This window comes from Castanea sativa, chromosome 3 (assembly GCF_040712315.1).
Source record: "Castanea sativa cultivar Marrone di Chiusa Pesio chromosome 3, ASM4071231v1".
NCBI lineage: Eukaryota > Viridiplantae > Streptophyta > Magnoliopsida > Fagales > Fagaceae > Castanea > Castanea sativa.
The window spans coordinates 30,417,233-30,431,613 of NC_134015.1; the positions used below are offsets into that span (position 1 = coordinate 30,417,233).

Below are 14,381 nucleotides of genomic sequence, written 5' to 3' on the forward strand. Positions count from 1 at the left end.
CCAACTAGATTCAGAAGTGAACTCCAGTATTTGAAAAAGCTAAACCTTAAATAAATGAAGGTTATAATGGAGAAAACACAGACAAGGATCAACTTATGACCTGTTATCCGCTTCAATGTTTACAGATGGCCCAATGTATTTCACCCGATCTCCTGGAAAAAGATGAAGTGAGAAAGTAATTAATTAAAGCAATTGAAAAAAGACTACAATTTTTTTTTAATAAAAAAAATAATAATGTAGAATATTATTTTCGATTTAGCTGCAGTAAGCAGATCTTAGCTAACACCAAAAACACCATGAGAACCCAACACCAGACCATCATCTCATCAACACTGGCACCTCCAACATAAAATCCAACATCACCACCACCACTTTTTTTTTTGGTAGGTAATAAGAGTGTTATTTTTAAGAAAAGTACAATGTGCTTACGATAATAAACACACTGCACTTGAATCGAATACAATCAAATCAAAGGGAAGAGCTAACAAAAATAAGGAAATCAGACATGGAAATACAATGCATAAAACTCCAAATACAAGACCACTCAAACAAATTTCTAGCTAGCAAAGACTTCAAAAGATCAATAGGTCTCTCAATGTCCTCAAATGTACGGCATTGCATTCCTTCCAAATTAACCACATAAGACACGCCGGTACCACATAAGACACCACCACCACCACCACCACCACATTATTATTTACTTCTAGACAATCGCACCGACTTCAATCATTCCAAGACCCCCACATATATTGATACCGACACTACAAGCTCAATGTTCCCAGTAACCTCCACTTCAATCATTCCAAGACCCCCACATATATCAATACCGACACTACAAGCTCAACGTTTTCCAGTAACCTCCACTTTCACAACTACCTCCTTTGCATACACACATACACATGACAAAAAGTGTGGTGAAATGAGCATTCAAGGAACAGATTCTAACCCTCAGTATTACTTGAAAAGCATACCAAGCCATAAGGGAATAATATGTGCCAAGGGATAATAAACTTCCTCCCTTGGGAGGAAGTTTAAAGGAGGAAGTCCAATTTTTTCTCGTGTTCTATGTACAATTGGCTGTCTGTGATGTGCAGTCTTTCCTTTTTCCCGCTCATTAAATTTTTGGATTAAGGCTCTTTTCGCTGATTTTACTAATCTGTTCTAGTACACTTCCTGTGTACTCAAGAGGCATGTAAACCATTTTTTTAATAAAATTTATCTTTACCAGTCAAAGATACAATTTTTTAGCTGTCCCCTATTTACTAAAAGATATCAGCAGCGCACTGAAAATTTTAAAATAAGTAAACAAATTCATAGAGCGCAAGGGGTGCAACCCATGTTCACAGGAAGCATACAAGAGATACACCAAGAAATCATGAAAAAAATGAAAAGACCTAGAAATTCTAATAAATTTGAAAAAGAAAAACAGACACTAGCAGCTATCAATTCATAATGGGTGTTCAATAGTAGTAGCTGCAACTCCACCAGTAGCAGACCAAAAAATAATAAGACCCGGATAAAAATTGTATACGGTAACATTTTTCCTTCTATTTTTTCCCCTAGGGTAAGACATGGTGATACAGGAGCAAAACCAAAATTATTTTAGAATTTACATTTTCAGATTTTTGTATTTTAGAATTTTTCCTTTCATAGGAAATTGGATAATTGTAGACTTTTATTCAGATAGGGAATAGATTTGAGATTAGATAGGGATTAGTATTTGAGTCAGTTAGGATTAGTTTTCATTAGTCGTTATCTTTTATTTCTTTATTTCCTAGAAGCTCTAACTCTATATAAGAACCTGGTTTATTTGTATTTGAGGAGACAATTGATTGATTAATGATATTTAGATTGGATATTTTCCAATAGTTGAGTGCTGATTCCTTACACCTTAGGTGCTGATACCTAAGTTTTGCTTGGTGCTGATTCCAAGCGACCCCTAAGTGCTGATTCTAGGGGTTTATCTTTTAGTTCTCTTGATTGTCCTGCATCAATCAAAGCATATAGATCCACATTCAAAAAAAAAAAAAAAAACAGTCATTGTCATTTACCACCACAGGAAACCCAGCCAAACAGAAAAGCAATCACCCACCCATCAGAAAACCATCCTGCCCCCTTCACCCCAAAAAATAAATAAATAAATAAATCCAATCTTAAAATAAAAATAAAAAATAAAGCATACAGCCCAAAGCATATCAAGCCCAGAAGCCAACTTGTGAAGCCCACTATATTAGTTTGAAGCTATGGAAGATAGTGCAAGTCCATGGCCAGTCCCAGTTGACACCTCCACTTTGCATGTTCAGGTCCAATTATCAATTTTCTGTAGAGATTTGTTCTTTTAGTGAACAATGGTGGCAGTCCAACCACCTATTTTTTATGGATATGAAAATCAAGACCCATGGATTTTCAAGTTTTGGATATTTGAGGTGGAACAATTCTTTGAACATGTGCATTTATCAAATGACAAACAAAAAATGCGGTATGCCAAAACAAGAGTTGTTGGTAGAGCTTTAGAGTACTGGAATCATTACAAGAGCCTTCACTTTACAGGCCATTGGTCTAAAATTACTTGGGAAAGAACAAAAGATCTTCGTATTGAATTTTTCCCACTGTATTTTTGCAAGGATCTACGTCAACCTTCTCATGGCAATGGCAATTTACAAGATCAACAAACAAGCATAAGGCAGTGCAACAATGCTCAACTCACTCATGAAGAATCTTCCATACACCAAGACTTAGGAAATCTAATGAAAACTGTTGAAAACTTGGATACTCTAATGAAGGGAAATCAAGTACGACCAAAGCTTGATGTTGACAATGAAGAACAAGTGTCGACCAAAGCTTCAATCTTCAAGCATCCAGAGTGTATAGAGCTTAAAAAACAAGAAGTCTATATACTTATAGAGCCCTCCATGGTGTATGCAGATCTACAACTTGATAATGTGGAAAAGCTTGATATTATGGTTCAAGATAAGTTTGTGCCAATCCCACACATTGAATTTTTAATTCCTGAAGTAAACAATGCGGGTATCAAGGTCTTTCTATTCCATGTGCTTCCCAAGATGTTCATGAATTGATGCAAGTGATCCTAATTCTTCAACACTTTAGAACTGAAAGTCGAATATTCAACAACTAGGAGAGTATGATGCAGGAGCAAAACCAAAATTATTTTTGAATTTACATTTTCAGATTTTTTTACTTATCTCATAGGAAATTGGATAATTGTAGACTTTTATTCGGATAGGGATTAGTATTTGAGTCAATTAGGATTAGTTTTCATTAGTTGTTATCTTTTATCTCTTTATTTCCTAGAACCTCTAACTCTACACAATAGCTTGGTTTATTTGTATTTGAGGAGACGATTAATTAATTAATGATATTTAGATTGGAGATTTTCCAATAGTTGGGTGCCAATTCTTGACACCTTAGATGCTGATGCCTAAGTTTTGCTTGGTGCTTACTCCAAGCAACCCCTAAGTGCTGATTCTTTGGGTTTGTCTTCTAGTTTTCTTGTTCTTTTATTTTCTCTTGATTGCCCTGCATCACATGGGAATGAATCTCAATAACTGAAAAGGCAAAGCATGTAGTTCTCAAAAAGAATCTGAATGAGAAGCAAAAACTATAGATGCACTGTTTAGGCTTCTTGTGATTTGAAATCATCAGATCAAGTAGCATGGACTTGCAGGCTGCTTGTACATAATTCTAGCATGGACTTGCACACTGCTTATGCATAAGTTTCACATTCCTTCTTCATTTTCCTGATTATAGGCATTGTGTACAATAACACATTAACATGCATTACAGAAACATTCATAAACCGCTGTCTATTACTAGAAGACAATCTCACTAAGCCAAAGAGATGGAGCTAGTAAATAACAATATTCCTTTTAAAAAATGAAGAACAAAAAGTTGAACACATACACACCAAAGAGAAAAGAAAAGGGACTAAGGCAAGCAGGGAGATAAATACATACATCTAACATAAATATAAAGCACCATGACATAAACATAAAGATACATATAAAACACATGTATGTACACATGTTTGAATGTCTCAATTGCATGAATTGCAACAAAATTCAACTCAAACAAACTTGAAAGTAAAATTATATATCAATTGGGTCCACTTTCTACTTATCAAAGAATCAATTGAGACAACTTTTTATTCATTGAAGAGATGAGGATCTTAAACAAACTTGAACCTAGTTATCTCCCTCTCTCCCTGTAATGAATTTCCATCTATTCTTTTTGCGGTAATGTTAAGAAACAGATGGAAGGAGACCTACACAGCAACAGCTAGATATCAGAATTCAGCTTGTCTGGCACAAAATATAAAAGTTCTAGTTTGAAGAGAGATATAATGGAGCTATTTGGAACAACGCTAGAAGGGTTTGAAGAATATTAGCTTTTAAAAGGTTTGTGAATCTCAAGGTGGGAAATGGATCCTTATAGATTCTAGCACCCATGGTGTGGGTGGATTATATCAAGGGACAGGTTTCTGGAGCTTTTTCGTATTGCTAGTCACAAGGATGCTTCTGTGGCAGATGTTCTATCCTTTGTAGGGGATAGTTACCGATGGGAATTTAGTTTTGTTCCGTCCAGGATTGGGAAACAAGGTTGATTTCATCTTATATGGATCTAATTTATTATGGGCAAAATGGATAGGGTTTGTTGGACTCCCTTCACTCAAAATGTCTTTTAGGTTAAGCCCTATTATGGAGTGTTAAGCTTGCCCCCTAATTGGTCATTTAGTCTTTCCCTTGGAAGAGTCTATGGATGCCTAACATTCCAATAAAGGTTAGGTTTTTCCTATGGGCAGCAGCTTTGGAGAAAATTCTTAGACAAATAACCTTCAGATGTGGAGAATAGTTGTTATAGATTGGTGGTGCATGTGAAAGAGGGGTGGGGAAACCATTGATCATATACTTCCCCATTGCACGGTAGCTTGAGCTTCGGTGCATGGTTTTTTCATTGTTTGGGGTGTATTTGTGATATGCCAAAAGGTGTTGTGGAGCTTTTAGCTAGTTGATAAGGCAAGTTTAGCAGGTGTTGAAATGCTGAGATTTGGAGTATGATTCCCCATTGCCTCATGTGGGTTCCTTGGCAGGACCGCAGGAGAGGAATGCTCGGACTTTTGAGGGTTGTGAAAGATCTATTCATGACCTAAGCTTTTATTCCATAAGACTATCGAAGTAATTTTAGCATTTAATTTTGGTGTACCATTGTACACTTCCTGTGTATATAGGTGGCGCCCTTCTATCCTTTTTGTTTTAATGAAATTTACATATCAAAAAATCAAGCTAGATGAAAGTTGTAATAGCCAGGCTTCAACGGGTCTTATACCAAATCCTACAATCTATTCTCAAACTGTTTGTTCACACTTTGACCATTACCCACCTTTGACAAATCTTGTGACTAAAACACACACATGCCTGCACACACAAATTATAATGTGTGTTTAGATTTTGTCTCAAATGCCATATACTTATCCCACACATTTGGAAGAAATTAAAAAAATACAATATTGAGTAACAAAACAAGCACATTACAGTACATGTTAGTTTTATCATGAAAATATCAAAAACATATTACCTTTCTTAAGCGGTTGTTTGGAGTCATCAGAAGACTCAACAGCCTCAGACTTTGACGACTCAGGGGAACTCTCAGAATCTCCAGAAACCCTCTGCCACAAATGTAATTCCAAAATGAAGAGTAGATCATAGAATATGGTCCATATCAATTACTGAGATTCCCTAATTCTACTGCAAGTGATTCAAGACCATGCAAAAGCATAACAAAGACTCCCAATTACAACAAAACAACAGTGAAAGGAATTCGTGAGATCATTACTTTGAATTATTAAACTATAGCAGAATACACACACATTATGAATAGATGCAGTCAAGCGACATTAAATGATAATAATACCCCATTAATCTATCTTCTTCACAAACAGGGGTCCTAAATTTCTTGTAGTTATTGAAAGAGAGAAAAAGGCAAGCCAGAAATATTTTAATCAAATTTATACTGCACACTTGACTCATGATCCCTTTTTTATTCCTAATTTCTTCTAAAAGCAACCAACTATAATGGACACAAAAAATAAAATAAACACTTTCAAATTTTAGTAATTACAAAATCCTCAAATCTTTCAGTTCTTAAAATGTTAGGACTAAAAACACAATTCAAATTCCAGTAATTACAAAATCTTCAACTCTTTCAGCTCTTAAAATATCAGGAAGAGAAAACTTTTGACAGAAATTAACTTTAAACAGACCCATAGTCCAATGGCATGACGCACTTGATATTTTAAAGTGTTACATCACATTAAATTTTCAGCTCTGTGCTATGGCAAACAGACTACTGCTCAGCATTGAACCTAAGTACCCCCCCCCCAAGAAAAGCCAATACCTTTTCAAATTCTTCAAGACTGTGCGGAATAACCTTCTTAAGGGCTGCTTCAGCAATTGCTTGCATATCAATTTCATCATTATCACTACCATCTGCACTTGCCTCACCACTGCTAGTCCAATCTTCTTCATTTGTCGCATCATTTTCATCATCAACCTCTGATTCTGAAGTACACTCCTCCCCAGATTCTGCATCATCCTCTGATTCAGACTCTGATGCACAATCATCACCAAAATCCTGCTCCAATAAAACAAGAAAAACAATCAAAACATCCAATTATGATAAACAGAGTAAAGAATTGATTGGCATAAAAAAAATTAAAAATTATTTTTTTTTTTTTTTAAAAAAAAAAAACTATCACTGATCTTACATAAGGAGCAAGAACATTGCTGTCAAGCACCAGTAGGGGAACTTGTAGATCACGTGCAAGCGCCCTAACTAATCTCTCACGGTAAAGTTCAGTGCCTGTACAAATATTATATTCCTCCTTCTAATAAGAAAATTTATACACAAGCAGTTGTCTTGGAACATTGGATAGGTTCAATGACCAACCTGGAACACTCTGAAGCAGTATTCTTCCACTTGAAGACATCAACCGAGCACCAAAAGACGTAGTGAACTTCTTATGTTTCAGATGAGAAGCGGCACATTCCACCAACAGATTTTTGGTGTGTTCACTATAAGAGCAATTAAATAAAATTACTAAGAATATCCTACACTCAAGATTCAAAGTAATGTCAAAAGATATGAGCATGTAGTAATTACTGAATGTAATAAGGAAATGTCTCCCAGGATACTGATATCTTCTCCCATGGCACAATCCTGCGCAAAAACTCCGTTTTGAACTTCTCACGCCTGGTCAAAAAAGGTGATTCCTTCTTCTTATATTCAATAGCAAGCTTCTCATTGCTAAGCCACTCCCTTTGATCCTGTTCCCCAAGTCGAGCATGTGCATCAAAACGATTCACATCCTCCCTAGATTTTTCTCGCCGACTCTTTCCCTTATCAATATTACTCCCATCTTTGACAGGTATGTGTTCCTCCTCGCTTGTGTTCCTTCCATCACCTTCAGAACTATAAACACGTAACTGACTACTCTTTAAAGACATACTTAGCCTTCCATGTAAACCACTGTAACAACTACTACCACCTATAAGACCCCGAGATGTAATAGAATCTAAAAAATGTCTTCTAATCGTACTATTATGTGAAGAGCGGCTCCTCGCTATAGATGCACGACTCAAAGACTGAGAAGAAGCACGATCCACACAGTTTGGCCTAGTAAAATCTTTGGAAGGCTGAAACACTGAACCCCAACTCCGATGACCACACTTTAATCTCCTTGCATACATCGCCACCTCTAATTTTTCAACTCTAGCTGCGCCGCATTGTACACACTCCCATTAGTTTAACACTCAATTTTTTTTTTTTTCTGAAAATTCTAAATTCAACCCATTACTCAGACTGGTTGAAATAAATAAGAAAAAAAAAAATCTGATTGTTAAACTTTGTAGATATAGGCATAAAATACATATATACACACATCAAATTTTTTTTTTTTTTTTTAAAAAAGAAGCATTTCTTACAAAATGCATTCAATGGATTTTGCATTTTCTGTTTCCCTTTTTGTGTGTGTAATAATTTATAATAACACATGCGAACCTAATTACAGAATCAACCATATGGTATCATATTTTTACGATTGGTTTGGAAAGAACAACGAAGAGTTACAAAGAAATTTGAGAATGTTCAAAGACGCAGGTAAAAATATTGGATTCTTTATTATCTGCTTCCTTGGTTGGTCAAGAGAAATGGCAAAGATAAGGGGATAAGGGAAAGATGAGGAAGATACATACCTTGTTGTGTGAAACCCTAAATTTGGTCAGGGGGCCATAAAAGAGAAAAAGAAAATTAGTATTAGTAAGAGCAAAAGAAGGTGCGAGACGTGAGGAGCGGAGAGGAGGTCTCAGCCATATCATCTATACATATATATATATGTATATATATATATATATATAATAATATTTATATTTATGTTATGTTTCTTGGACCATCATATTCATTTTCATGCGTGGCTGTGTTGTGTTGTGTTGTGTTGTGTTGTGTTGTGTTGTTTCTTTTCTTTTTATTGATAGGAATGTGTTATGTTTTGTTGTGTGCTAAACTGGTTGTCAAATATTAAAAATAAAAATTCATAGTGTTGTAAGCTACACAGAACTACTTACTAGGTATGGTTCGTCTAGGTTTGATGCAGTTGTTCATTTTTGGTTTTTCACCACTCAGCTCTGGTCCATTGTAAAGGCCCACTAATATGTTGAAAAAAAATGTGCCTTGGAAACAGAATGATGAGAAGGACCCTTTAAGGTATTTTCCTTTTGTTTCCTTTTAAGAAAAAAAAAATGCAAATTGCACAAGTTAAAGTATGGTCAATTATTATTGAAATATTTTCAAGTATTTGGTATGACAAGTAAAATTTTTCAAACAAACCACCAAAATCAACGGCTCAACCACCAAGTCAAATGTCAGAGGTTCAATGATTGGATCACCGAAACTAGTAGATAAAACGGTGGCTTCAATGGCTAGATTGCCAACAACCGCTGCCATAAACATGTTTTGGATGACCAAACTGCCAGCGCTGGTGGCCATAAATGGTGTCTTCAACCACTAAAATGATCACTTCAGCTATCAAAATCTGGCACCAGTGGTCAAAACGATGTTTTTGGTGACCAAACCACTGACATCATTCATCGAAATGGCATCTCTAGGGTCCGAATTACTAACATTGGTCGTCGAAGCAGGGACTTTGCCCACCAAACTAGTGATTTAGCTACCAAATGGAGTAAGGGGAAGCTATTGTGTGTTCTTGTAAAATGTTTGTGGAGGTACAATTTTTCTCACATGCCACATGTCCTAATTTCATTTACCCACTCACCAAAAAATACTAATACAAGCCCCATAAATTATTTTGGTCCCACCGCAAATATTTTTCATATCATTACCAAAATTGAGTCACAAAAGTGGGTTCTAGTTAGCTCAGCTAGTAAAGTCTCTGATGGTTGTATAAAAGATTTGGGGTTCAATCCCCGCCTACACCAAAAACTGATTGGCATCTTGGTCTGATAATAAAGAGTAATTATCAGAAGCGGACGCCATAAGTTGAAACTCTCTCTCAAAAAAAAATTGAGCCACAAAATTATACCATCTCTTTAAAAGCATCCAATTATCATGTTTGCAAAACCCCCATAAAAAGTCCAACAAATATATTATATCCCAAAGGGAAAAATGCTTTGACACCTTTTGAACTTTAGTATAGTGGCTATTACACTCTCCTGAACATTTATTTTGGCCAATTTACTCCATGAGACTCATGTTTAGTTTAAAATACCAAAATCAATTTGAGAGAGAAAGAGAGAGGGGAAGATCAAACAAGAACCACGGTGGCATCCCTCCAACACTAGAATCAAAGTTCTTTGTCCTGTTATGAAGACCATAGTTGCAAGTTTATACAATGCTATAATATTAAAATTAAAAAAAATTGATATTTGCTTAGCATAAACATTTGGCAACCATTAGAAGAGATTTCATGCTTGTAAAATTCCATTGACATTTGAGTCATCTGACCTCTCATCCCACTATGAGCTACTAGTTACAAATTGAGTATTATAATGGTGTTTCTTTTTTCTACGAACAACCTCTCTGATAGAGAACTTGAACAAATGCTCTCAAAATCCTTGCAGGTTTTATTTCATTTCATTCATAGCATCTCTATCCCCCTTCCAAAGTCCATCCTAGTTAAGTCCAACCTGCTAGTCATGATTCTCGCCGAAGAGTTCAACTTCCACACTTCCACCTAATTTCATATCCTCTTCAACCATTCACACTAACACCCTAATCAAACCAATTTCACAATAAATCCCAAATCGTTCAAATTTGCATCAATCAGCCCCAATCTTCGATTTCAATCCCAATTTAAACGACTCATGGGTCTCACACGTGTTTGCTGTTAGAATATTAATGGTAGTTAGAGCGAGGTATTAATTTGGCACATGTATGAATTTTATGGAGTAAATTTGCTAAATTAAAAGTTTAGGGGGTGTCAAGGCATTTTTTCCCTAACCCAAACCCATTTATCTCGTTAGCAAAACCCAAAAAGTCCAGCAAATCTATTACAAAGCTCATTGCTACACGACACCATTAAAAGCCTAGGAGAAACACTTAGGCTGGTAATGTTTATCAAAGCCCAAGCCTACACTTGGCAATATTTTACAGACACCCAAATATTATTAAAAGCCCAAGTACTATTCTTGGCAATATTTTATTAAAAGTCCAAATACTATTTTAGCAATATTTTACAAAAGCCCAAATACTATTAAAAGCCCAAGTGCTATTATTGGCAATATTTTATCAAAAGCTCAAATACTATTAAAAGCCCAAGTACTATTCTTAGCAATATTTTATCAAAATCTCAAATACTTGTAGACACTCGATTTTGCGCCAATAATTTAATCTTGGAAGATGGCTAAAATAACCATTCATATACCCAAAAATTATAGTTGCATTACATGCATTAATTCATCCATTGCATATCATAAAAATGATCTTAAGATTATAATGGCCGCAGCAGTATGCCCGATTCCCAAATCGGACCGTTAGAGTGAAAGATATCACATAATCAAGTTTTCACGGTTTGCATACATTTTGTTTGGGTGGAACTGATCACATGCGATTAATTTAAATTCATTCTAATTGGTTAAAAAATTAAAATTAATTAAATAATTTTGTGATTGGTTATTTGTTATTGGTTTTTGTAAAAAAATAAGCCTGCTTGCATGGGAATAAAATGGATAATCAGATAACGAAGAAATTGTTGATAATTAAGTCTTTTTATAATATTTATCTATCAGATAATTAATACTTTAAAGACTTGATTATTGATGAGAATGCAAAATGTCATATGTTTCTCCCTTAATGTTTAGTCTTCTACACTCATTTGGTGTCTAAATGTACTCATTATTCTTATATTTTGATTTAGGATGCAAATGGAGGCGTTAAGTGCAAAACAAAGCTAATTGGGCAATTCGGGATAGTTTTGACATCGCTTCATAATCCGGGCATTATTCTCTCATCCGAGCTCCGATTGAGATGATTCAAGATGCTATGAAACGCCAAGAAAAAGCTCTACAACTTTCATGTTTTGAGTTTTGAGAGATACTGGCTGCATCAAGGTCGCAATCGGGCTTGAAGTGGGTATATCATTTCTCTTAAATATTATTCCACATTACCTTATATCTTTTTTAAATAAAAAAAAATATACACAATTATTTATACACCACTTTTAAACATTATAATACTAAACTAAAAAAAAAATAAAATAAAAGAGTATATTGCACACGCAAATCACGTGTAATACTAGTAGGATTTTTATTCAGCACACCTCAGTCACGGTTTTCGTGCTTCATAATCACAAAGCGTATAATAACAAACAGAGTAGGAAAATCAGTTGCAGTTAACTACTACTACTTCAGTCTTATCTAGTAGAATCTTCTGAAACAATACTTATCTAACAAAATCTCTCTTCTCAATCCTCACTGCTCTCTATATATATACATCCTTTCTTAGAGTCTGTTTGGATAGAACTTATTTTGCTGAAACGAAAACTGAAAACTGAAAACACTGTAGTAAAATAATTTTTAAATGTGTGAATAGTGCTGTGGGACCCATTTTTAATGAAAAAGTTGCTGAAAAGTGAAATTTGTGGGACCTATGAACAGTGCATTTATGCACTGTTCATGGCTGAAAAGTCAATACATGCGGCTGGGTTTAAAAAAAAAAAAAAAAAAAAAAACAGAAGCAAAAACGCAGACGTGGACGTAGGAACGCGGATCCAAATGCCCTCTTACTCTCTTTTAAAGCACAGAAAGCAAGAAAGATACTTTGGTAATTTTATTTAAGAGAGAAAAAAAAAGATTGAAAATTATGGAGCTTGATCTTTCTCCAAAGTTGGCAAGGAAGGTGTACGGAGGCAATGGTGGGTCATACTATGCATGGTCTCCATCTGAGCTTCCCATGCTGCGTGAAGGAAATATTGGTGCAGCCAAGTTGGCCCGAATTACTGACATTGGTCATCGAAATGGCATCTCCAGAGACCGAATTACTGACATTGGTCATCGAAATGGCATCTCCAGAGACCGAATTACTGACATTGGTCATCGAAGCAACGACTTGCCCACCAAACTAGTGAACTAGCTACCAAATGGGGTGAGGGGAAGCTATTGTGTTTTTGTAAAATGTACAATTTTTCTTACATGCCACATGTCCTAATTTCATTTACCCACTCACCAAAAAATACTCATACAAGCCCCATAAATTATTTTGGTCCCACTGCAAATATTTTTCATATCACCCACTGCAAATATTTTTCATATCATTACCAAAATTGAGCCACAAAATTATACCATCTCTTTAAAAGCCTAAATCCGATTATCATGTTTGCAAAACCCCAAAAAAAGCCCAACAAATATATTATATCCCAAAGGGAAAAATGCTCTGACACCTTTTGAACTTTAGTATAGTGGCTATTACACTCTCCTAAACATTTATTTTGGCCAATTTACTCCATGAACTTTATACATATGCCAAACTAATACCTTAGTCTAACTACTATTAATATATTAAAAGCAAGGGCACATGAGACTCATGTTTAGTTTAAAATACCAAAATCAATTTAAGAGAGAGAGAGAGAGGGGGGAAGATCAAACAAGAACCACGGTGGCATCCCTCCAACAATTGAACCGAAGTTCTTTGTCCTATTATCGAGACCATAGTCGCAAGTTTGTACAATGATATAATATTTAAAAAAATGATGATATTTGCTTAGAATAAACATTTGGCAACCATTAGAAAAGATTTCATGCTAGTAAAATTCCATTGACGTTTGAGTCATCTGACCTCCCATCCCACTATAAGCTACTAGTTACAAATAGAGTATTATAATGGTGTTTTCTTTTCTACAAACAACCTCTCTAATAGAGAACTTGAACAAATGCTCTCAAAATCTTTGCAGGTTTTATTTCGTTTCATTCATAGCATCCCCCTTCCAAAGTCCATCCCAATTGACTCCAACCTGCTAGTCATGATTCTCGCCGGAGAGTTCAACTTCCACACTTCCACCTAAATTCATATCTTTTTCAACCATTCACACAAACACCCTAATCAAACCGATTTCACAACAAATCCCAAATTTTAATTTACAAATCTCAACCTTAAAAACCCAAATCATTCAAATTCGCATCAATCAACCCCAATCTTCGGCTTCAATCCCAATTTAAACGACTCATGGGTCTCTCATGTGTTTTCTGTTAGAATATTAATGGTAGTTAGAGTGAGGTATTAATTTGGCACATGTATGAAGTTTATGGAGTAAATTTGCTGAATTAAAAGTTTAGGGGGTGTCAAGGCATTTTCCCCCTATCCCAAACCCATTTATCTCATTAGCAAAACCCAAAAAGTCCAGCAGAAACACTTGGGTTGGTAATGTTTATCAAAGCCCAAGCCTACACTTGGCAATATTTACAAAAGCCCAAGTATTATTAAAAGCCCAAGTACTATTCTTGGCAATATTTTATTAAAAGCCCAAATTCTATTTTAGCAATATTTTACAAAAGTCCAAATACTATTAAAAGCCCAAGTATTATTATTGGCAATATTTTATCAAAAGCTCAAATACTATTAAAAGCCCAAGTACTATTTTTAGCAATATTTTATCAAAATCTCAAATACTTGTAAAAACTCGATTTTGCGCCCATAATTTAATATTGGAAGATGGCTAAAATAACCATTCATATACCCAAAAATTATAGTTGCATTATATGCATTAATTCATCCATTGCATATCATAAAAATGATCTTGAGATTCTTGTAAAGTTGTGATTTACAACTATTTTGTGTTGGCTTTAATTCCGTGCCAAATT

The 14,381-nt window shown here is 35.1% G+C and overlaps 1 protein-coding gene across 4 annotated transcripts in view; it reads right to left on the reverse strand.

Moving 5' to 3' along the window:
• LOC142627481 (uncharacterized) overlaps positions 1-8,394 on the reverse strand; it is a 43,557-nt gene extending 35,163 nt beyond the window's left edge. For 2 of the 4 annotated variants that reach the window (XM_075801354.1, XM_075801353.1), the window contains exons 1-7: positions 8,268-8,394; positions 7,177-7,789; positions 6,964-7,088; positions 6,782-6,876; positions 6,412-6,648; positions 5,593-5,683; positions 101-152 (exon numbers count right to left, since the gene is read on the reverse strand). In XM_075801354.1, the coding sequence (XP_075657469.1) occupies positions 101-152; positions 5,593-5,683; positions 6,412-6,648; positions 6,782-6,876; positions 6,964-7,088; positions 7,177-7,763 (1,187 nt within the window). In that variant the 5' untranslated portion in view covers positions 7,764-7,789; positions 8,268-8,394. The remainder of the gene's footprint in view (positions 1-100; positions 153-5,592; positions 5,684-6,411; positions 6,649-6,781; positions 6,877-6,963; positions 7,089-7,176; positions 7,790-8,267) is intronic. The other 2 variants (XM_075801352.1, XM_075801351.1) reach the window with 1 other exon arrangement.
• Positions 8,395-14,381: the final 5,987 nt, after the last annotated feature.